The sequence below is a fragment of the Paroedura picta genome, chromosome 1 (assembly GCF_049243985.1).
Source record: "Paroedura picta isolate Pp20150507F chromosome 1, Ppicta_v3.0, whole genome shotgun sequence".
NCBI lineage: Eukaryota > Metazoa > Chordata > Lepidosauria > Squamata > Gekkonidae > Paroedura > Paroedura picta.
The window spans coordinates 198,799,058-198,822,984 of record NC_135369.1 but is presented as its reverse complement, the minus strand read 5'-3'; the positions used below and the strand labels follow the sequence as shown (position 1 = coordinate 198,822,984).

The window sequence follows — 23,927 nt, the reverse complement described above, 5'->3', positions numbered from 1 at the left end:
GGCAAAAGTCCAACAGGTTCCAACTGCAGTCCAAATGAGAATCCGGTAGTTCTCCCGTTATGCAGGGTGGCTCCTACAGAGGACCTAAGCAATTGAAGTAAAATGGTATAATAATACAAAGTCTCTAAAATTGCAGTTTATTAGTAAACTAGCTTCAAAGCCCGTTCCTAAGAACAGGCCTTGAAAGGGTCCTGGCCCCTGACCAGGCAGCTTAAGATGGCCTTGGGCAGCAGCTCACAGCCAGATCAAGTGGGGTGGGTGGGGGCTGGGCAGCTCGTTAGCAGGGCCGGGAAAGAGCTCCTTAGCAGTCAGCTAGTCACCTCCTTAGCAGTCCTTAACGAGCAGTCAGCAGGCCGGGAGGTCCTCGTCAGCAGGCCCAGCCTAGCAGGCCAAGAGAGAGAGCAGCAATCCGTCTGTTAGTCTCTTTCCCCTCCAGGGTTGCGATGAGTTGGCTGCCACTTGGCAGCGCTTCCCACCCTCCCCACAGCCCCTCCCCATCCGTTGTTCAGTTGAGGGAGAAGAATTGATTCAGATCAGGGTCCATAATAGTGGCCTCCCCCAAACTCAATAAATATTTTCTTATCAGAATGTTTGTGATAAAGATATCTCTCAAAATCATGTAAAAGAAAAAAATGCGCCCAGGCGGTCCACAGGAATGATCTGAAAATGATCTTTTGTAACCCAAAGTTGCCAGGTTTCATATTTGCTGCAGCTTCTATATAATGTTCAAGGGTAGTGATGGCCGGGTGGTAAAGAAAATGATTGCAATCTTCTGATTGACTATACAGTTATTAGGGATTGGCTATAATTCAAATCTTTGGTTCTTACCAGGCAGAGAATACGGCCTGTTCCTCTCTGGAATGCAGATTTTGATAAGCGCTCTCATAGTCCTTCTCAAGGCGAGAGAAATGGAAGCTGTGTGTGTCACTACTGTTTATGTAAACAATTGCAGGCTGGGGCAGGGGGGGGGAGCATGGGAGCAGCTTTTTGGACCTGTCAGCAGTTTCTGGAAGGCTGGCGCAAGGGCTGAAGGGTGTTTCCGGGGGGTGGAGTGGGGAGGTAGAGACCCCAGGCTCATCCTGCAAGAAGCATCATCTCTTCCCGCCTCCAAGGAAAGTGTATTTAACACTTTGTAACCCTATTTTTTCTGCATAGATTTGGGAACTCCCCTGTGTCTCTATTTCTCCTGCAATACAAATATAAAAAGGTTTTCCTCTCAGAGTGATTAATTGGGGCTGGACACAAGAACCCTAATTTGGCCATTTGGCTATCAGCAGAGTGCTTGTTCCTTGAGGTTTCAGCATGAGCAACAGTCATGAGCCCCCCCCCCCATCCCCAACTAATTAAAAGCACAGCTAGTCCTCATGGAACAGGGTCCCCAAGATTCTTGATGATGCAGCTTTTTGATGAGTACTCCTACCTCTGGAAGGTAAATCACTCTACGCTCATAATGCCTCAGGTCCTTGGCTATGAAGAAACTGAGCTTAATAACCATGCAACAAATTCATGGATCGCTCTGAGAGCCCACATTGTCCTTCCTTGAATCAGTCACTCTGTAGCCAGTATGAATGGTTCATTTCTGGTTCCCCCAACATATGGGTTGGATTCTCTAGAGTTGTATTCTGGTCCTCTGTTACTGTTCAGCCAAGTTTTTGTTTGGAGGCTTGGCAGGACATTTGCACTTAAGAAAATATTTTGCATCACAGCTAATTCTGTGCAATTTGCTTAGCATTGCAGTACCAGCTGACTTCTGAAAGCTGCAGTTGAAAAAATACAAATTGCTCAGCAAGAGCTTGCGGATGGACATTCCCTTTAAAAAAAATGGTTGTTTGCCTGTAAAATTAGCATCTTTTCTTGTGAGACATGTTCTCTGTAGGTCTTCATGTGTCCATTGTGTGGTTTTTACAGTTTACAAACCGTCTAACATTAAGAAATACCTGGACTGCCAATTTATTCGTTGGCAGTAGCTGCTTCTTGAGAAGTCTAAATAGAGAGAGTCGTAGCTGAGCCGCCTGGCCATACGTGGCTCAGGCTCAAGTCTCCGATTCAAAAATAGTAGTTTGCTGAGCTTAGAACACCTCTGTCTTTTCCACCGACCTTATTTAGTCTGCCTTAAAATACACTTTTGAAGAGGAAGATGAGAAATGAGTTGGTTGGTCGGAAACAACCTATTTGCCCATGGAAATGTTATTTTAGGCCTCCATTCAGCACAACTCTTGTCCATGTCATTTGTGTCATCCTCCTAAAAGTAGCTCTGCACTTCTTTGAAAACAACATTGAAATAGACCTCCACAGAGAGGTTTGATTCTGATCTTCTTGGAGATTATAGAGAAACTTAAGTGAGCCCCTGAGAGAGCACAATTGCAGTGCAGTTTCATTGTGGGTTTGTGCATGGGTGGTAGGAACGCAAGTGCTTGTTATTGTGGAGTGGGCTTTTTCTTGTGTATCTGTTTGTTTTCTTAAATACGCAACATGCTTGCCAGCGGTAGAAATGCAATCCATTCTTTTCATAAGATGTGATGTATCGTGAACTGGGCAGTTTAGCTCATCTTAGTCTAAGTTTGAATCACTGTCGATCTGATCCTAATCGTGCCGGACCTTTTCCCCATGCTCAGGTTGCTCCTGATTTTCTTGGGAGTCAATCCACAAGCACCGGAATTGGTTTGGGCTGGGTTCTTCTGTATGACTGCCTCCCCGGGCATTTTTATTGTTGTAGAGTCACCTTATTTTCTTCCATACGTGGCTTAAATAATGAGGATTTTCATTATTGGTGCCATCACAGCAGCTCCTCTCTTTTTGAAAATAAATGGCTCTAAAATAATAACAGCACTATAGTGTTGCAGTGATAATTTCAGCAGGTTCTTGAATTCCTGGCTTTCATTTAAACAAAGTAAGGCACTAGCTCTTTTTCTCGTGGAGATAATGACTTTTCCTTAAATTTGTATGAATGAAAAGAATCAAAACATACTTTAAAAATAAATCATTGACAGCCTGACTCTCACTAGGTATGTGGAACACGTACCTGAGCCTCTGAGACTTCTTGTTCCCTCTCCCACACACACGCGAACACACACACACAATCCTTCCCCCCATTCCCCCTGCCCTCACCCCCATAACTCTTGCCTGACCTCCCGAGTCCCTCTCTTTTTCTTCCCATCCCCCACTGAGACTTCCTCCCCTCCCCCCTCCCCCCAGACTCCCTCCCCCCTCCCTCCCCCCTTCTTACCCTTGTGGTGGTGCTGATTGGGCTGCCTCCCACGCTCCACGCATATCCCAAGGCCACGGGTAGGACGGCTTTGCGCTAGGTGGGCTGCCCGCTGTGCTCCACGAGCATTCCAAGGCCACAGGTGGGGTGTCGCTGCACTGGCTGGGCCACCTCCCGTGCTTCATGCCCATTCCCAGGTTTCAGACAGGGTGGCACTGTGCTGGCTCAGCTGGCTCAGCTGCCTTGTATACTCCCTGAATGTCCGAAGGCCTCAGGTGGGACGGTGCTGGCTCAGCCACCTCTAGTGCTCCACATATGGCCCTAGGCCTTGGACAGTCACAGCACTGACCAGATGCCTCCAATACCACCACACAGCTGTCCCAAACTCTTCTGACATGCTCTCTGCGGCCGTTCCCATTTACATCCCAGGGACTGAGCCAGAAGATTGTTCCATATCAAAAATGAAATTAGAGGATTCAGAGAACCTGCTCAATATTATATCAATATTTTAAAAATATCGAAACCAGTCATCGGGGGGAGGGTGTGGTTTAATGATGACAATAGTTCTGTCATTAAAAACTGGGCTGGAGGGTACAGAGGAGAGTGACGAAGATGATCTGGGGCCAAGGGGCCAAGCCCTATGAAGATAGGTTGAGGGACTTGGGAATGTTTAGCCTGGAGAAAAGGAGGTTGAGAGGGGACATGATAGCCCTCTAGGTTGTCATTTGGAGGAGGGCAGGATGTTGTTCCCATTGGCTGCAGAGGAAAGTACACGCAGTAATGGGTATAAACTACAAGTACAATGATATAGGATAGATATCAGGAAAAAAAATTTCACAGTCAGAGTAGTTCAGCAGTGGAATAGGCTGCCTAAGGAGGTGGTGAGCTCCCCCTCACTGGCAGTCTTCAAGCAAAGGTTGGATACACACTTTTCTTGGATGCTTTGGGCTGATCCTGCGTTGAGCAGGGGGTTGGACTAGATGGCCTGTATGGCCCCTTCCACCTCTATGATTCTATGATTCTAGATGACACAAAGAAAACCAATACACACACTATGAAAAAGCCAATCAGAATTTGCTTCCAGCAGAAAATTGGGGTGATCTTAAAAGAGTTTGGAAAGGGGAGGAGAGCAAAAATTAATGGCACATAAATGCATGCAGGAATCAGGGGGTGAACTGAACCAGTATGGATCCAGAACCACCACCACCACCCCCGAATGAAAATGCCCCTTTTTGATGGTCCATGCAAGTGATAAGTTTTTCAAAAGCATAACAAATGGTGCATTGATCTTGAGAAATCCCTACAAGAGACAATATTTCTTCACTCCTTTTAGATTGCAGAATAATTGGCTAGAGCAATTTGATAGGGGAAGGTTGGACCCCCTGCTGGGGGGGGGGGTCCTGAGAACACAGCACCCATTGGGTGCTGGCAGTCCGTCCCCCCCTCTCAGCCCTCCCAGCCCTCCTTCCACTGGGAATCTCCATGGCATCCATGGAGGAATGAAGACTGCGAGAAACTCTGTAGGAATACCTCCTTGCAAAGCCTGGGTTTCTTCTTGACAGAAAAAGACCAACTCACCAGGCGGGGAGCAGCAGATAAAGCGGGAAAAATCATCTTTGCGCCCGCAGGCTCCAGGGTCTTCGGGGGAGCTGGCTGGCTTGGAGCGGCATAGTGGCAGAGCGCTGCTTGCAGCTGGTGGGCTGATCTGAGGACCGGGAGCTCTAGCAGGAATGCGTCCCGCCTTCCATCTAGTGTCCTGTGGTCCTCCTGGCTGTCCCCGGTGGGGGATAGGACCGGGAGGAGCTGTGAGAGATTTGCTATCAACCCGGTAGCTGTGGGAACTGCCGGACATGAAGAGGCGGAGTTCTTTAAGATCAGGCTGGGAGCAAGGAGAAGAAGCGATTGTACTTCAGCACCACCTGCTGTTGACTGGAAGAACTGGCGGCAGATCTACAGGAAAGCAGGATTTCTTTGCCACCTCCACCATCTGGTGGCGGCGTGGAGAACTAACTCTCCAACGTGATCTCTCTGCTTGGCTACTTTGTAGGGTCTGGTGCATGTGGAAGGGAAGGGTGGGGGGAGTGCTTGAGGAGAGGCTAGTAGGGGGGTTGGAGGGGCCAAGGATTTAGAGTAGTTGACTGGAGTTGGCTGGGGCAGTGAGCCTGAGATCCCCAATTGGCGGGATCAGGCTGGTTCTGCCCCTGTGAGCGTTAAGTACCACTAGCTGTTAGGTGAGGGGTGGGAGAGGGAGGTTGGGTAGGGGGGAATTTTTGTAAGGGAGGGAGTGGGCTGGGTGGGTTACGGTGGGTATTTTAGAACAGCTAGGGTGGAATTTTATTATTGGCTGGATTAATTAGGTTAGGTGTTAGGTAGTTGGGCTTTCTTTCCACAAACATGGTTAAGGAAGAGGTGCTGCCTAGGGGGGTCTGCAACGGGGCCGGGATCCAGACCATCTTGGGCCAGGAGCGATATGGCTGGGGGAGGAGGTTGGACAAAAGAAGGGCAGGGAGTGCTAGAGTTGGTTGTGCTGGCTATCCTTCTAACCTCCGTCCCATCCCCAGGCATACGAGGGTGGAGGCTAGGGTGGACCTGTCCTTGGTCCTCTGCAACACAAGGTCCATTGATAACAAGGTCGCAACCCTGCAGCAGTTTTTTGCAGGGTCAAGGGCTGACCTTGCTTGTGTGACCAAGACCTGGGTGAGAGAGGGCAAAACTGTCGCCTTGAAAGATCTCGCCCCACCTGGGTTCTCGGTCGTGCATCAACCTTGGATCCATAGTAGGGAAGGAGGATGGCTATCTTGGTTTAGGAGGCTTTCTCCTACAGGGCTCTCCCTGCGCCAGTGATCAGTGGAGTGGAATGTGTTGCCGTTAGGTTTGGACTCAGTCGAAAGCTTGGCCATCTGGTTGGTATACTGTCCGCCCAACGCTCTGCCAGATGCCCTGCCGAGCCTGCTGGAGGCGGCGACCATTGCAGTTCCCAAGATTACTGATTCTTGGCGATTTCAATGTTTATGCAGACGCGCTGCCCCCAGGACTTGGCTCAGACCTAGTTGTGTCCATGGCGACACTGGGGCTTTTGTAGTTTGTTGCCAGGCCCACTCATCATGCTGGGGGGGGGGTCTTAATGTCAACATTGATTACAATTGTTTTTTGTAAAAATCAGTTCTGGTTATTTAATTTAATGGATCTGGCTCCTTTAAATAATTGACTACAGCTGTAACTGCCAGCTTCTCTATAAATACTAACTGAAGGTAGCCCACATGGGCACTTTGTGAAAATCCCCAGATGATTATGAGCATTTTGCCAATGTGATACTATGATTACTATTACTATTACGAGAATATATTGGAAGGTATGTTACGGTGCTTTGTAAAATTATGAAATATGTTTTTTGGAAAGTTTACATGTATATATTTTCTACTTATCTATTCACTCTGCAGAGCAACCACTGACAAAGATAGAACAGAAAGCGGGTCACTTAACCTAGGATCCCATTTTGGTTGACTCTTTATGTTTGACCATTTAGACTTTATGTTATAATCTTTTTCACTTATAAATACAGAGATGGCTTCAGGCAGCTCTCTTAACCCAAAGTGGACTGGTTGCTGGGGAAGATGAAGGCCACCACTTGGCCCCTTGATCCCTGTCCGTCATGGCTCCTCAAGGGAGGTGGCCTGCGGATTGGAGGTCAGCTCATAGACATTTTTTAAAAACATTTTTCATCTAAAGTTTTACACAACCACAAAAAAGTCACAAAACCTATAAAACACTACCACCAACATCACTGCTATAACCGCCAATAACAAATAATAATAAAACACCTCCCCCAATAACCAAAAATACATTTAAAATACATTTAAAAAAGACCTCCAACCATCTACAAATCAAGTTCTTTAGTTTTCGAATACCACATGCACAAAAATATTATCGGAAATCAAAATTACACAATTAAATTTTCATTAACCATTCATAATTATAATATACTAGGGGCAAAGCCTGTTGTATCCAAGAATACAATGGCCACTAGAGCTTGGCAGTAGAAAGAGGAAGGGGAAGAGTTGTCCAGTCTGTAAGGGCATGGGATTGAATGTGTGTGTTGTGTGGGAGGTTGTGGTGGTAAATGAAGGCATGGGTGTGAAGATATGGGTGTAAAGAATCTGTGGTTTGGAATGTTTGTTGAGTGTGGGACAGGACTGACCTTTGGGAATTGTGGCATAGTGGTTAAAGATGAGCTTTCCCGAGCCATGTCTTCAAATATGTGAAGGGAAAATCAGACTGGAGACTCTTCTTAGGGGAAGATTACAAGGTAACCAATTCCTCCCAGTTCTGTGTCATTTCCCTTCTTGTGTGAATTAGGCTACAGACCCTGAAATGCCCCTCTGCTCTAATACACATGGGGTAGTCACAGTACACAGGTGTCCACCCTGTTCCTTCTTCTCCATTTTTTCACTGTTGATAAAATGTTATGTGCCCACATGCTTCTTTCATGATTGCTCCTTAGAAGAAGAACGGATTTTTGTACCCTGTTGTTTACTACCCAAAGGAGTCTCAAAGCGGTTTACAAACACCTTTTCCCTTCGTCTCCCCACAATAGACAACCTGTGAGGGATGTGGGGCTGTGAGAGGTCTGAGAGAACTGGGAATGGGCCGCAGTGACCCAGCAGGCTTCAGGCGTCTCAAAGAATTTTCCAATTGTCTTCCCTTCCTCTCCCCAGACTCCCCAGGAGGATGGTGGGGTAGAGAGCCTCACAGGGAAGCTGGCAACCCTAAGAGGAAGACTCTCTGTGCACAGCAGTCTTGACCTTAGTAAGGTTTTTTATACTGTTTTTTTATTTGCCAGGCCAAGGTTGAAAACAGTTATTGCAGTTCTCATTTCTCTCCAGCCACTTATTTGTTCACTATTTACAGTTTCAGTACATATTTATTTAGATCTCACAGGACTGATGCTAGTCTGTCTGTCTGCGCCCCAGAATACAAACAGTTGCTGGTAAGGGCTGGCCATAGCCCATAGACCAGGAGGGACACACCTGCACCACTCCCTCCCTACTGCAGGCAAAAATGGCTCCTTTGAAGACTGGACTCTGAGGCATTGTACGATTTTGAAGTCCCACCTCCAAACCTCCAGGAATATTTCTGACCCAGGGGTAGTCAACCTCCAGGTGGGGCCTGGAGAGCTCCTGGAATTACAGCTCACCTGCAGAGTATAAAGAAAGGCAGAAAGGACTACTTTGGACAGGGTTGTGGTAGAGAAGAAACATTTAAGGTCTCCCACACAGGTTGTTGTTGAATTTAAAGACTTGAGGCCTACTGCGCAGGGTTGTTGTGCAGATGAAACAGGAGACAAAAGAAACTCTGCAACAGCATCCAATTTCATCTGCAGAATAAAGCTGTGCAGTAGGCCTCAAATCTGCAGAGAATTGCAAAGAAGAAAGACACATGGCTTGGCTGTGTCTAACCCCCGGCCACAGCAGTATTTTAAGTGAGAAGGGGCTTTTCTGTGGCCTCCCTGTCAGCCAACTGTTTGGCAGAAGGGGAAAGTTCCCCCCCTCAAAAGGAAGGCCCTCAGTCTCCCCTGCTTTGCTCTTGGAAATGCCTCCCTCCCCTCAGTCAGGGCCTGTCAGAGGCTCCTTCGCAGCAGGCCTGAAGGGGGGAGGGGGAGCACTCTCCAGCCCCCCGCTAGCTCTGTCAGGGTTCTGAGGCCATTTACAGTTGGACATGATAGTTAGGACGGCCTTGGTGCGAAAAGGGTCGGCGCATCCTGTCCCAGCCTCTGTTCTCATTCCCCTTGGCAGCCCTAGTGACCTCCTCTCCTTGCGGTGGTCAGGGGCAGAGTTGCAGCAATGTCTCCTGATTGCCCTGGAAATCTGGTCTGTCCTGGTGAGGGCCCAATCGGAAGGCACAAAGCGTCTTCCAATTGGCCCCTCCGCTTATCAATCCGGGGCCAAGAGGCCAATCCATGAGTTTTGATCCCAGACTCAGTCCAACCCAACCCTTCTTACTGTTTTATTAAGAGGGACAGATATCCTTAATTCAAAATAATATGATGAAATACATATAAATCTTTACTTTAGAATACATTTCATCCTTGTCTTAACTAATTTATTCAACATAACCAATAGTAATACTCTCAATTATCTTATTACTTTTAAGATAATTTACAAATGGCTCCCAGTTTATTATAAAGCTATCTAGCATTTGGTCTCTCATTAATATTGTTAACTTATCTAATTCTGCATACTTTATCCAACCATTCATTTACACTTGGTATTTTTTCATTCTTCCAGTACTGAGCATAAATTATTCTTGCTGCTGAGATCATGTAAAGTAATAATGTAAAGTAATCCTTGTGTTTACTATTTCATGATCCAAAATATTTAATAAATATAATTCTGGTTTAGGTTTCAAGTCTAGCTTTGTTATTTTCCAAGTATATTGATGGATCTGTATCCAAATTTTTAGCCTCTGGACATGTCCACCAAAGGTGGTAAAAAGTATCATCAACCAATTTATTTTTCCAACATTTTGTTAAACCATTTTTGTATATTTTGGACAGTAATACCAGAGTCAAATAACATATATGAAGAGTTTTGTAATAATTTTCCCTTATATTAGTTGCTAATGTAAATTTTATATCTCTTTTCCATATCATCTCCCATTGCTGAAGATTAATAGTGTGCCCTATATTTTGTGCCCAACAAATAATTGATTCTTTTATCACTTCTCAATGTCTTTTTTAAATAACATATTGTAGATCTTTGCATTTAATTTCTCTTCTTGTTCATATATACACAGATCAACCTCATTTTTTAAATTTTCAGACTGATAAATCTATCAGTTTTAAGTTTGTCATATAATTGTCTGTGTAGAAACCAATTGTAGGTACCACTTGCTACTGTTATATCTTCCCTCTGTTTAAATTTTATTTCCTGTTGAGAGTAATCTAACAGATCTTTATATTTTAGATAGTCCTTTCAATGCAATTTTCCCCTATAATGCCTCATGTGCCGACACCCAGTATGGAATTTGTGGCCACAGTTCTTATATTTAGACCAAACTCTAAACAGTGCCCGCCTTATACACTGATTTTTAAATGTTTGGTGAGTTCCTGCTTTCACAAACGAAAAGTATGCAGGCCAACCAAATTTTAAATCATGACCTTCTAACTTCAAAATATAATTATTTCTTAACGTTAACTAGTCCTTGATCCAAACAAAACTTGCAGCATGGTTATCCATGGTTTCCTTCTCTGCCAAATAAAATTTGATAGTTACTTTTGCCAATCTCTAAATGGTTTTTCAGAGGATATTATAGGGATTACCTGAAATAAAAATAACCTGGGTAAAACATTAATTTTACCCAGTTACAATTCTACCTGCAATTCTACCTAAAAGCTGCAATTCTACCCAGCTGCAATTCTACCTAAAAGAGACAGTGGTGAATTCCTCCATTTATCCAAATCTCATTTTATATCACACCAAGTTTTCCTATAATTATTATCAAACAATCTATTATTTTGCCAGAAATTACTACTCCTAGATACTTAATTTTCTTCTCTATTTTGAAGTTTGTTTTTGCCTCTAAAGTAATTTGATCATTCTTTTGCATATTAAGTACCAAAATTTTAGGTTTCTGATTATTTATTTTAAGCACTGATACTAAGCTAAACTTCTTAAATGTTGACAAAACTTTTTGAGAAGATGATATTGGATCTTCTAATAACAAAACTATATCATCTGCAAAGGCCCTAATTTTAAATTTTCTTCCTTAATTTTATCCCCTTGACCTCATTATCTTCCCTTATTTTATTCATTAATATTTCCAAAACCAAAATAAATAATAATGCTGAAAGAGGGCATCCCTGACGTGTAAGTTTTTGTATATGACACATCTGTGAAAACTGTCCATTAATCTTACTATTTGTTACTTCAGAATATATCACTCATACCTTTCATAAATTTCTCTCCTAATCCCATCTTTTCTGAGCATTTTTGCATGAACTTCCAATTAACGTTGTCAAACGCCTTTTCTATATCTAAGAAAATTAAGGCTATATCTAAGAAAATTAAGGTAAATTCAAATATTCTATCACAACTATCTGAAAATCCAGATTGCAGGATTCAATTTATCCATCAGAACATCATGGGGAACCTTATCAAAAGCTTTACTAAAATCCAAGTAAACGACATCAACTGAATTTCCACGATCCAGCAGACCTGTTACTTGGTCAAAAAAGGAAACCAGGTTGGTCTGACAGGATCTGTTGGAGACAAATCCATGCTGACTTCCTTGGATCACCAAATTGTCCTCCAGATGTTTACAGATCGCTCCCTTTAATAGCTGCTCCATTATCTTCCCTACAACATTACCCAACAATTTATTAATTAACAAGTTACTATTATTTTTCCTAATATGTGTCTCTAACAAACAAGCTACATCTATCTTTTGGTTCTTTAAGTAATGGGAAACTTTTTACCTTTTCTGTGGTATATTTAAACCATTACTGTTCCAAAACCAAATTTTATAACATCATTTAAGATTTAAAAAAATACGTTTTGAGTCTTATCCTCTTGATTCTTGATTTTCCTCTTGTCTTTTCTTCTTCAGTTGAAAAGTCTCAAATTTCTGCCAAAATTCTCTTGCCTGTTGTAACGTTGTCAATCTATATGTTTTGTCTTCCATTTGAAGGAGACTCTTTTTTCCCATTTGAAAGTTATTCCATTCTTTTTCAAAGCTTCTATAATGAACCCATATTCTCTCCTTTTTAAAATACTAAGAGAGATTTCCTTCATGATAGGTATCTCCTTTCCTTCATAAACAAGTCGGCCAACTACCGACCATTCTCACATTTAGTGTTTCTGGGCAAGGTAGTTAAAAGGGCCGTGGCAGACCAGCTCCTGGCATTCCTGGAAGAAACTTCGGCGCTCGATCCATGTCTGTCTGGCTTCCGTCCTTGTCACAGGGTGGAGATGGCATTGGTCGCCCTGATGGATGATTTCCGGCGCCAGTTGGATCGGTGTGGCTCGGCCTTGTTGGTTCTATTAGATCTGTCAGCCACGTTTGACATGGTCAATCACAAACTGCTGGCTTGCTGCCTTGCCGGTACAGGGATAAGGGGCACAGCGCTCATAACCGGATCCAGAGGGTGGCAGTGGGAGAGGAGTTATCAAGTCCGTATCGACTCCCTTGTGGGGTCCCTCAGGGCTTGGTTTTCTCTCCCACGCTATTAACATCTTTATGCGCCAGCTGGTATGGAGTTTCGGCTTTGGGTGTCATTAGTATGTGGATGACACCCAGCTGTATCTCCTTATAGACGGCCGCCCGGACTCCCCCTCAGAACCATTTGCCAAATGTTTGGAAGCCGTGGCTGAATGGTTAGAGCGGAGTCGCCTGAAACTCAGCCCCTCCAAGAAGGAGGTCCTGTGGCTGGGGAGGAAGGGGGCAGCCTAGGAAGCGCGTCTCCCTACCTTGGCAGGAACACAACTGACCATTGCGTCCCAAGCCAGGAATTTGGGAGTGACCTTTGTTTCCTCCCTAACTTTGGAGGCTCAGGTCAAAAAGGTAGCTGGCCAGGCATTTTTCCACCTTCGCCAGGCTCGACTACTAGAGCCCTACCTGTCCCCTGAACACCTAGCCACAGTGATTCATGCAACGGTCACCTCCAGAATAGATTACTGTAACTCGCTCTACCCTTAAGCCTGACCCGAAAATTGCAGCTGGTAAAAAATGCAGCAGCTAGGTCCTCACAGGAACACCATGGAGGACCCATATCCAGCCAGTGCTGAGGCAGCTGCATTGGTTGCTGGTTGAGGCCCGGATCCGGTTCAAAGTTTAGGTTTTAACCTTTAAGGCCCTATGTGGTCTGGGACCTGTATACTTGAGGGACCGCCTGTCGTCCTATGCCCCCCACAGGACACAGATTTGTTGATCATTTCTGGCCCTCGGGAAGTATGTCTGGCCTCAACCAGGGCCAGGGCCAGGGCCTTTTCGGTCCTGGCCCCCACCTGGTTGAATGAGCTCCTGGGAGAGCTATGGGCCCTGCAGGAGCTTTCAGCATTCTGCAGGGCCTGTAAGACGGAGCTCTTCCTCCAGGTTGAGGCTGGTGCGCTAAGGAAGATCTGCTGACCCCAGGATAAAACACTATCAGCATACGGTGGACTGGGAGTCATTGACCTTTCCTTGCCCCCTCTAGGGGATAAATAAATTGAACTGGGAATCTAATGATTTTACAATCTCTGGGATAGATTGGAGAACCTATTGGCTGCCACATCTTGTGCTTTTACTGTTGTATTGCTGTTTGTGATTTTAACCGGTATTGTATTGGGGTTTTAAACAGACTTTGTAACCTGCCATGAGCCGTATAGGAGTGGTGGGTAAGAAATCTAATAAATGAATAAACAAACAAACAAACAAATAAATAATAGGCTTTATACATTGTGTGCTACTACAATATATTAAGTTTTGGGATGGTGGAATAAATGTTGCTGTTCTGTTAGCTTTTTCAAGTAGAACATTTAAGATTTCTGTTTGGAATTTACTTAAATTCTTAAAATGCAAGACGTTCTTGATTTTCCATCTTCCTTTTTTGCTGATATTTATATCTAAAACAACACTCTTTTGGTCTGTAAAATACTAGAAATTAATACACTTTTCTCCCCTTTCTTATTTCTTTTCTGCTGTCTTATTTCTTTTCTGCCAGCATTCAGAAACACACTGGTTTTAGTTTGTTCAGAAATATTTTGTTCATATGCTATCAGTGTCTGTGTTTTAGAAAGCCAATATAAGGAAGTGTGGTACAGAGTGGGGAGCTTCCTTTGTGTATATGACCTTCTGCCTTTTGGCTGTAGAGTTTGCCAGTATGGCCATGAACTGTGTAGCTTCATAATGTCACACGTCCATTCTTGCAGACCATTTTTTATTAGCGTGTTTTTTTCTACAGCATTTGTGACTTCAGCATACAAGCCAACAATCCTCTTTGACACATGGAACTATCTAAAAAAATTCCAAGACGGAAATTTCTTATAGGCTTTTGACTTCAAGACTTCTGGATGCTATCCAGGTCCCACTGAGAGTTGTCTTGTTAAAATCAATGAAGATTGACTTAATAAATACTGGTGATTATCAATCCCAACTTTAAATTGATAGTATAGATCAGGGGTAGTCAAACTGCGGCATTCGCTGGCAGGGGCTCCTGGGAATTGTAGTCCATAGACATCTGGAGGGCCGCAGTTTGACTACCCCTGGTATAGATTATGTCAGTTCAATGCCATTCTTTGCATGCCAATCAAATTAATTGTGGCTCGTTTAATGGGTAGCTGTTGTGAAGGTGGCTCTCTAGGATCCACAGAACAAGAACCACTAGGTTAATGGGAAATCCATTATCATCCTTTTATCTACATTCTCTTAATTTCCCCCCACAGACTCACATTTCCAGACTTCCACCCGGAGCCGTGGCAGGGCAATCAGTGGCAATCGAAGGAGGGGTTTGTCGGCTGGAGAGTCCGGCAAGCTGAAGAGTTCTTCACCTGGTCAACCGAGAGAGAGAGAGAGAGCGCGCAATGCCATTTTGTATAATAAGCTCTTTTGCGTGTGTTTTAACAGATGTTGTGGATTTAACTCTCCTTTTATACTCCTTATTGTAACCATGTGCACCCTATCTTGGACCAAGTGCTGCTTTAGCTTTCTACCCGGACACTCTTGTGTGAACGTATGCAGATTTGTCTCTCGGTGGAATAGTCACGCTATGCCCAGTTGTGCAAGTAAAGATAACGTAGGGATAATTTAAATGTTTTAAAAGGTATATTTTTATGTCTTAATCAATGAACCTATAAGATGATGATGCCCTGAAATCCCACAGGGGTATTATTCATCAATGTTGCTTTTTCATTAGGGAAAATGCAGGCTTCAGAGCTAGGTGGAATGCACACGTGATTGAACACGCTTTACATTACTGAACGATTTTGGAAGGTCCAGCGGCAGCGAAGACACATTCTTCTTTCCCAGCCTCCTTTTTAAAAAGTTTTTTTTTTCTTTTTGACAAAGAGCAGTTGGTTTCAGTGAAATGATTGTGGACAGTTATGAACTGGCTTTCCCCCCCTCCTTTTTCCGCTGTGTTAATTATTCAGTTGGTGGTACTTTTCCAGCTTAAACGTTCCATAGCTTCAAGCTGTTATGTATCCTGAATGGCTCTGTAAAGATAATGTGAAATCATAAACATCTTTACTTTGTGTATAATGGAATATCGGAATGTAAATAAGAAGAAAGTTTATGGAAAGAGTCACTATTATTCTTTGGTTTAAATATATTTTTGCAAGAATGGTGCCGAAATAAACATGCTATTGCTGGATGAATAATACAACGTTGAGGATATTGAGGATCCTAATTCTGGTGTGTTTTTTTCTTCTTCCCAGTATTCCACATGTATAGCAAACATAGGTTGTGGCTATATTTACATTTTATGCATATAGTCTTATTAGTGGTCTTTTAAAACTATAGACCAGGGGTAGTCAAACTGCGGCCCTCCAGATGTCCATGGACTACAGCGAATGCTGGCAGGGGCTCCTGGGAATTGTAGTCCATGGACATCTGGAGGGCCGCAGTTTGACGACCCCTGCTTTAGACTCTAGCCCTGTGGTTCTCAACCCTCCTAATGCCACGACCCTTTAATACAGTTCCTCATGTTGTGGCGACCCCATCCATAAAATCAGAAGTGTTCTTTCACAAAAATTAAACCAAAACTGACCAATGGCATGAAGAACCATTGTTCATGATTGTATATAAATTATTTTCTCAGTTCCAGGGATTTCTCACTACATTTCTGCCTCTTGTCCCACCATGCCGATCTTGCTCTTTTCCGCTGCTCCAGACAGATCAACACTCTCTCGATCTACCCCGCAAGGCTGTTGTTTGGATGGTGCCCCCCTGCCAAGCTGCTTGCCCTGTAAAAGGGTCATTTGACCCCCAAAGGGGTCCCGACCCCCAGGTTGAGAACCACTTCTCTAGCCCCATGATAATACTTAATATACAGTGTCATCCTAAGCACACTTTTACCCTTCTAAGTTCATTGAAGACAGCGGGCCTAGAAGGGCTTAATTCTTCTTAGGAGCATAGTGTTGAAGAAGAAGAAGAAGAAGAAGAAGAAGAAGAAGAAGAAGAAGAAGAAGAAGAAAGTTGGTTCTTATATGCCGCTTTTCCCTACTTGAAGGAGGCTCAAAGTGGCTTATAGTTGCCTTCCCTTTCCTTTCCCAGCAAGAGACACCCTGTGGGGTGGGTGAGGCAGAGAGAGCCCTGATATCACTGCTTGGTCAGAACAGCTCTATCAGTGCCGTGGCGAGCCCAAGGTCACCCAGCTGGCTGCATGTGGCGGAGTGCAGAATCGAATCCGGCATGCCAGATTAGAAGTCCGCACTCCTAACCACAACACCAAACTGGCTCTCACTTGCTTTATGTACTTGCTTTGTTAGGGGTATGATCCTCTTTATCCTCTGATTGCATTTCAGGATCACTGCTTCGCTGATCTATAGATCTCGATCGGTCAAGCTTAGCTAAAAATAAAGGGAAGGAAGAATTCAAGCCAGAGAGGGCAGACTATATCACATTAGAGATGTAAGCCACAAGCTACTTGAACAAGGAATTTATCTTTCAAAAAGGGTATTTGCCAGCCTAGGATCCATTTAAAATGTTTATCACAGTGGTCCCCAACCTTTTTATCACTGGAGACCGGTCAACGTTTGACAATTTTACTGAGCCCCCCCCCCAAGGTCTTTTGCCATTGGACGTTGCCGCTGCTGCCTGAGCCCCTGCTCCACTTGCTTTCCCACTGGCGCCCCTGACTACCCACCGCCCACTGGGGGTGCTGCCAGCAGCAGCTGCGCAGTGCCACTCTGAGGGGGAGCCCCAGCCATGGCAGCTGCCAGAGAGCACCAAAGGTGAGCCGGTGCCAGAGTGGCAGAGTGGGAGGAGGATGAGGAGGAGCCGTAGCCCGGTACCGACTGATCCACGGACCGGTACCGGGGGTTGGGGTCATCTCTTGTCCGGGGAGCCTACTCCACGCTACCCCCCACGTGCCTCTCTACCTCGCCCATCTGGCCACGTTGCGCTCACAGCCGCTGCCCGCCTCTCCAGACCCCACCACCCCTGCGCTTCCCACCCCTTTGGCCACCCGTGCACCTTTCCCCTCGCACCTACACATCCTTCTCCGCTGCGCCCACTTTGCCACCCCTTGAGCGAGCTTGCGGCCAGCCCATGCGACCCGCATGGCTGGCGCCACAATGTGGGACTGAACCACGCATGCGCAGAGTGCCGTGCATGCCTGGTGGCACTCGCCGTTACACCCCTGCCCGCTCCGCCCCCCAGGCCTCACCACACCGATCTACTACGCATGCGTGGAGCTCCACGCATGCCTGGTTGCGCGCCCACACCACGCAGTGCGCCACGCCCCCAGCCCTACTCGCACCGCTCGCTGCCACCGCTCTCCTTGACCGCCAAGCCGGATGCTTCCACCCCCCAGGTAACTCTCTGCCGCCAGGAGGCTGCGCGTGTCGGCCCTGCTCTGCCCATTTTTAGAAACGGGCTTTACTTCTAGTAGATAATAAAAGTTATTAAACAGATGCGAGTAGTGAGTGAATCAGCATGTGTAGTGAGATAAGAACCCTCTGTTAAGCCCCAGGGGGGTTCCATTGTCCGAAGTTTTGTAATAACTTGTAATTCAGCAATGTCCCGCTCCAGCTTGTTTCTGAAATTCCAGCTGCTTTGAGGTCCTCCATCGAGTGCCCTGGGAGGCTGAAATGTTCCCCTGCAGGTTTCTCAGTTTTGTGATTCTTGATTTGTATCTGTCATTTGGCATAGGGTTTGACCTGTTTGAAATATAATCAGGTATGATTTGTTGCAGACATTTTAGGAATAATTTGAGCACATCAACAAAAACCTACCTCAGGGTTTCTTACGAAGAATTATATTTAAAGACGGTGTTCCTCAAGCATAATAGCATTTATGTTTGCAGTGCTGCATTTTTGTTGTTAGTGGAGGTGAGTTATTATTTTTGCCAAGTTCTGACTCCCATTGCAGGCCCTCCCTTTACCCACCACTCCTTTTGGGATAGTTCCCTGACCTCCTGTAACAGAATGGGATAAGGCCCAGTAGGTTGAACAAGGGGGCTCAAGGTGAGAAAGTCATCTTTTATGCACTTCATCCTTTGGATATAACCCAAAATGTGCCTGAGGCGGGTCGAAAAGGGGGGCCTCTTGATAAGTAGATTTAAAGATGAAGTTTCCAAACATTTATATTTATAGACCGCCACTCCTGGCACAGCTGGCTTGGGGCAGTTCACATAAAGAAAAAGCAACATAAAACCCATAATACCAGGGGTAGTCAAACTGCGGCCCTCCAGATGTCCATGGACTACAATTCCCAGGAGCCCCCTGCCAGCGAATGACTACCCCTGCCTAATACAATCGACCAATGGTGGCAACAGTCCACATACTTCCTCAATGCGACCCTCGGACCTTCTGAGCACCTGTCGCAGTTGACCACGGCCAATGTTTGGCCTGGAAGGGCTACAGAAACAAGAGGTATAAAAGGGCACATAGGGGAGGGACTAGGCTTGGGCGCTTCGACGTCTGAAGTAGCTGCTCACGCTTGAAGCAGCCAGTGCCGCATCGCAGGGGGGGAGGGGAGGCGCGGGCATCGATGCCCATGCTTCCCCCCCCCCGCAACGCTAGCTGCTTCAGGTGCGAGCAGCCACTTCGGATGCCAAAGCGCCCAACCCTAGGAGGAACCCGATCTTACTACTACAGCCTTAACCAAACCAAGAAGAGCTCCATCTTGCAGGCCCTGCGGAACCCAGAGAGCTCCGTCATGCCTTTTTTCAAAGATGGCAGCTACTACCAATCTTTGTCTGGGAATCACCGTCTGCCTGAAATACCTACCTTTCCACCCTATGCCTACAAAATACACTTGGTGGTGGTCTGATCTATATCCAGCCTCATCTAATCTATTGGTTCGCAGCAGATGAAACATGTAAGTCAGTTTATTATTGTTGCAGTCTTATGTGCTATCTTCGGCTGACCCTGTTTGTCAGGGATTATTCATTGTGCTTCTGCAATATTTTATGCCCTTAAAGCTTAATGTAGATGATAAGTACAACAGAATGGCTGTAAATATCAAGGTTCTTCCTGGAAAAACTGGATTTTTTTGTATCTATGATCTTGTTACCTGGGTTTTTAGACAGAGCGATTGGTGAGGCATAAGATGCAAAAGGCTAAGAACCAATGATTTAAGCATTGTAAACAATACACAGGAGGTAGGTTGATCTAGAATGAAGTTAACCTAATCTAGACTCAGTAGCATCCATCAGAATGCCTTTTCATAGAAGCCCAAAACTGGTAATCAAAACAATTCTCCAGCTTAAGCCAGTAAGCAGTCCACTCTAGACTGAGAAGGGCAGAGTATTCAGGATTCACAACATTTGAAAGAGGTTTATTGGCGTTGTGTGACTGCAGCTCTTAAAATCTTGCTGGCTTCTTTGCAGGCTGTACAGATTTCATGCAGACCTCCAGAATGTTAAAGGAGGGGGCAGAGCTGAAGTGAAATGCGTGGGCTGAACTTCTTCACGTCCCCAACTTGAAGCAATTGGCAAATTGACATTGGCTTTGCTTCTGCTGAGAAACAGCCCCCAGAGCATGCCTGTTAATTTTAAAAACAAGACAGGGTAATCAAAGATAAATGAAGTCCAACAGAAGCAAGTCCCAGCACCACTGAACGTTTGGCTCTAGGCAGTGCCTGATACAGCCCAAGAAGAAATTATATACTTGATGGTTGAAATGATAAAGGAAGTGCAATAGATGAAGAGCACATAAATACAAATTACTAGGCAACTTTTGATTTATATTAATCAAACACACAATTAACACTCGTTAGGCTATTTCACCGTAGACAAGTTGGAGCCATACGATCCCCCTTTCTTTTACTTAATGAGGCTGGCCGTGCTTGGTATGCTATTACATTCTGCTTTATTCCATCCATGTGAATAAAGCAGGAACTTTTGGGTTTCATATTGAACTGTTTCTAGTGTGGACGAGCAGAGCAGCCAGGTTGGTGCAATGGTTTTGGGGAGGAAATTCAGGGCTCTGACTTCACGGTGTATTTTATCTGGTATGAAGAATCCATTGCAATTAGGAATCCAGGAAATGCTATTTCAGTGAGGATGGCATGATACTCTATAGCAGTGGTCCTCAACCTGTTTATCACTGGGGACCGGTCAACGCTTGACAATTTTACTGAGGCCCGGGGGGTGGTAGTCTTTTGCCAAGGGACATGGCCGCCACCTGAGCCCCTGCTCCACTTACTTTCCCGCTGGCACCCCTGAATTCCCACTGCCCGCTGGGGTGCGCAGTGCCATGCCAAGGGGGAGCCCCAGCCATGCCGATCGCCGAAGACCACCAAAGGTGAGCCGGTGGCAGTGTGGCAGGGCAGCTCCCAAGGCAGCAGCCGGGGAGAAGGACGAGGAGGAGCCGTGGCCCGGTACCACCTGATCCACAGACCGGTCTCAGTCCCCGGACCGGGGATTGGGGACCGCTGCTCTATAGGACAGAAGAAAAGTTGGTTTTTATGCCAACTCACATCACACCAAAATCACAAGATGTCATAGTCCCATTATATACGGCACTGGTCAGACCACACCTGGAGTACTGTGTGCAGTTCTGGAGGCCTCACTTCAAGAAGGACATAGATAAAATTGAAAGGGTACAGAGGAGAGCGACGAGGATGGGGGGGGGGCGGAAGTAACCATGTCCTCCTAGAATTCCTTATAAGATGGGTGGCCAAGGAAGATCATACTCAGATGTGTCTATTAGACTTTTGTAGGGCAGACTTTAATAAACTCAGAGATATGATGAAAGTCATCCCATGAAACAGAATGCCTAAAGAGGTGGTGAGCTCCCCCTCACTGGCAGTCTTCAAGCAGCAGCTGGACCAAGCCCTATGAAGATAGGTTGAGGGACTTGGGAATGTTCAGCCTGGAGAAAAAGGAGGTTGAGAGGGGACATGATGGCCCTCTATAAGTATTTGAAAGGTTGTCACTTGGAGGAGGGCAGGATGCTGTTTCTGTTGGCTGCAGAGGAGAGGACACGCAGTAATGGGTTTAAACTTCAAGTACAACGATATAGGCTAGATATCAGGAAAAAAATTTTCACAGTCAGAATAGTTCAGCAGTGGAATAGGCTGCCTAAGGAGGTGGTGAGCTCCCCCTCACTGGCTGTCTTCAAGCAAAGGTTGGATACACACTTTTCTTGGATGCTTTAGGATGCTTTGGGCTTATCCTGCGTTGAGCAGGGGGTTGGACTAGATGGCCTGTATGGCCCCTTCCAACTCTATGATTCTATGATTCTAACCGCAACAATGAGAACGGACAGGTCTTTTTCGCTAGTGTTGCAGATTGTTCGCAAGAGTGTAGTGCTTTTCGGAGGGTGAATCCACTTTTCCCGATTTCCCTAGAAGCGCTACAACAAATTGCTTTTTGCGGAACAGTTGCAGGAATGTTGCAGATTGTGTGCGACGTCTTGCGGAACTGCAAATTAGTAGCGTTTACAATATGAAAGCCTTCTGCTACATTAAACTCGTGCGGAATGGCCCTTCATTTAGCCCAAATTGAAGGTGTCAGGATACCTTCAAGAGCAGTCCCACCTACAGCACATTGCAGTAATCCAGTAGAAAAGAGCAAGAATCCAGTAGCACCTTAAAGACAAACAAAATTGGTGTGGAGGGGGGAGCTTTCATGAGTCATTGCTCGATACATATCTTGCCATAAATTTAGTTAATATTTAAAGAGTTGTGCTCAGGGCTAAGTAATGTCTTCACACGCTCCCGGTATCCCAAATGGCTTTGCTCTTGTTAAAGCCTACCTAAGGAGGGGATAGGTAAGAATATTTTTAAATGCTCTATGAATGAGCCTTCCCCTGAAGCCATCCCATCAGGAGACAAAGTCTGGCAAATTACATGTAAACAGGCGTAGATGTAGGCAATAATCAGAGGGCAAATCAGACTCGCATTTCCCCTGTTCTTTTCCTCCTGCCTTTTAAAATAGACTCACTTTAATTACAACAGGACTCAATAAGACAATCACAAGGTTTCCAATTTCTACCACACCTTTCATGGTGGGGACTTAAAATCAGTCGGCAAACTTTTATCCAAACTTGAAGCACTGGCTTCTGCTAATTCTTCAGTGGAAAGTGTTCAGTCTCTAAACTCAGCAATGCTGCTGTCGTTCAAAATGTGTTTAACCCTAATGTATGGCATCAGATTATGTGATTTTCTGATTCTGTGGGTGTACATCTTAGGCAAGTAATGAATTCCAGGGCAAACTTGAAAGTCTAATGTGGTTAAGGAAACTGAGAACTCTCCTGTTTCTTTCCTGGCTTGCTTCCATTTTCACTGAAAGAACCAAGATGCAAGGAGCAGCAATTCCACACTGCTCACATAATGTAGGCTTTTTTGACATCAGATGTGTTTCTCTATTTCTGCTTCAACAAAATAAAAAAAGCCCTGCAAAGAAACAGCCTTTTATGATCAGTATGTAAAACCGCCCTGAGCCTCCGGGGAGGGCGGTATATATAAATATCTTTAAACCTCCCCCCCGCTCTGGAGGAGCGGGAGGAATAAAGGAGTAAGGGCTGGTGGGGAGGAGTTAGGGCGGGCCCTGTCCGTGATAAAAACTTGGAGGGCCCAATCAGGAGCCACGAAGCGCGGCTCCCCATTGGCTGGTTGGCCCAGCCTCGCCTGGCCCGGCCGGAGAGTCACCGCTCAGAAGAAGAAGCCTTCCCCAGCAGTAAGTCGTCCAGCCGGCGAGGGCCCACGGAGCCTTCTGCCGGGCCCTGAGGCAGGCTCGCCTGCCCTTGGACCCGCCAGAAGGCCACAAAGCCCACTCCCGCTGTCCCGAGCCTTCTGCCGGGCCCTGGGGCAGCCGAGACTGCTCCTCGGCCCGGCAGTAGGCCTCAAAGCCTGCCGCCCCCGTCCGGAGCCTTCTGCCGGGCCCTGGGGCAGCCGAGACTGCTCCTCGGCCCGGCAGTAGGCCTCAAAGCCTGCCGCCACCTTCCCGAGCCTTCTGCCGGGCCCTGGGGCAGCCGAGCCTGCCCCTGGCCCCAGCAGAAGGTCCCAAGGCCACCTACCTTCCTCTGTTCCTCCCTTCCTCCCAGCATTCCCTTTGTCCTTCCCTTCCTCCCAGCATTCCCTTTGTCCTTCCCTTCCTCCCAGCATTCCCTTTGTCCCTCCCTGCCTCCCTCTCTTCCATCTGCCTCTTTCTGCCTACCTGTTTCTCTCCCTCTTCTTCTGTCTCTATCTTCCTCCCTTTCTTTCTGTCTTTCTCTCTCTTTCTCCTTTTCCTCCTTCCTTTGCCCCATCCCTCCACCCACCCATCATGCTAGGGCCTGCTGTATTTTGCCCACAGCGGGCTTAATGTCTAGTAATAAATATAAAAGGTAAAGGTAAAGGTATCTCCTGTGCAAGCACCGAGTCATGTCTGACCCTTGGGGTGACGCCCTCTAGCGTTTTCATGGCAGACTCAATATGGGGTGGTTTGCCAGTGCCTTCCCCAGTCATTACCGTTTACCCCCCAGCAAGCTGGGTACTCATTTTACCGACCTCGGAAGGATGGAAGGCTGAGTCAACCTTGAGCCGGCTGCTGGGATCGAACTCCCAGCCTCATGGGCAGAGATTTCAGACTGCATGTCTG

General features: G+C 46.0%; 1 protein-coding gene across 8 annotated transcripts in view; it reads left to right on the top strand.

Annotated features, from left to right (window-relative positions):
- The window catches only part of TASP1 (taspase 1), a 141,670-nt gene extending 126,086 nt beyond the window's left edge, over window positions 1-15,584 (top strand). For 7 of the 8 annotated variants that reach the window (XM_077316189.1, XM_077316207.1, XM_077316160.1 and 4 more), the window contains one exon: window positions 14,623-15,584. In XM_077316189.1, coding sequence (XP_077172304.1) covers window positions 14,623-14,715 — 93 coding nt within the window. In that variant the 3' untranslated portion in view covers window positions 14,716-15,584. Of the gene's footprint in view, window positions 1-14,141; window positions 14,317-14,622 lie in introns of all 8 variants that reach the window. The other variant, XR_013227170.1, reaches the window with a different exon arrangement.
- Window positions 15,585-23,927: the final 8,343 nt, after the last annotated feature.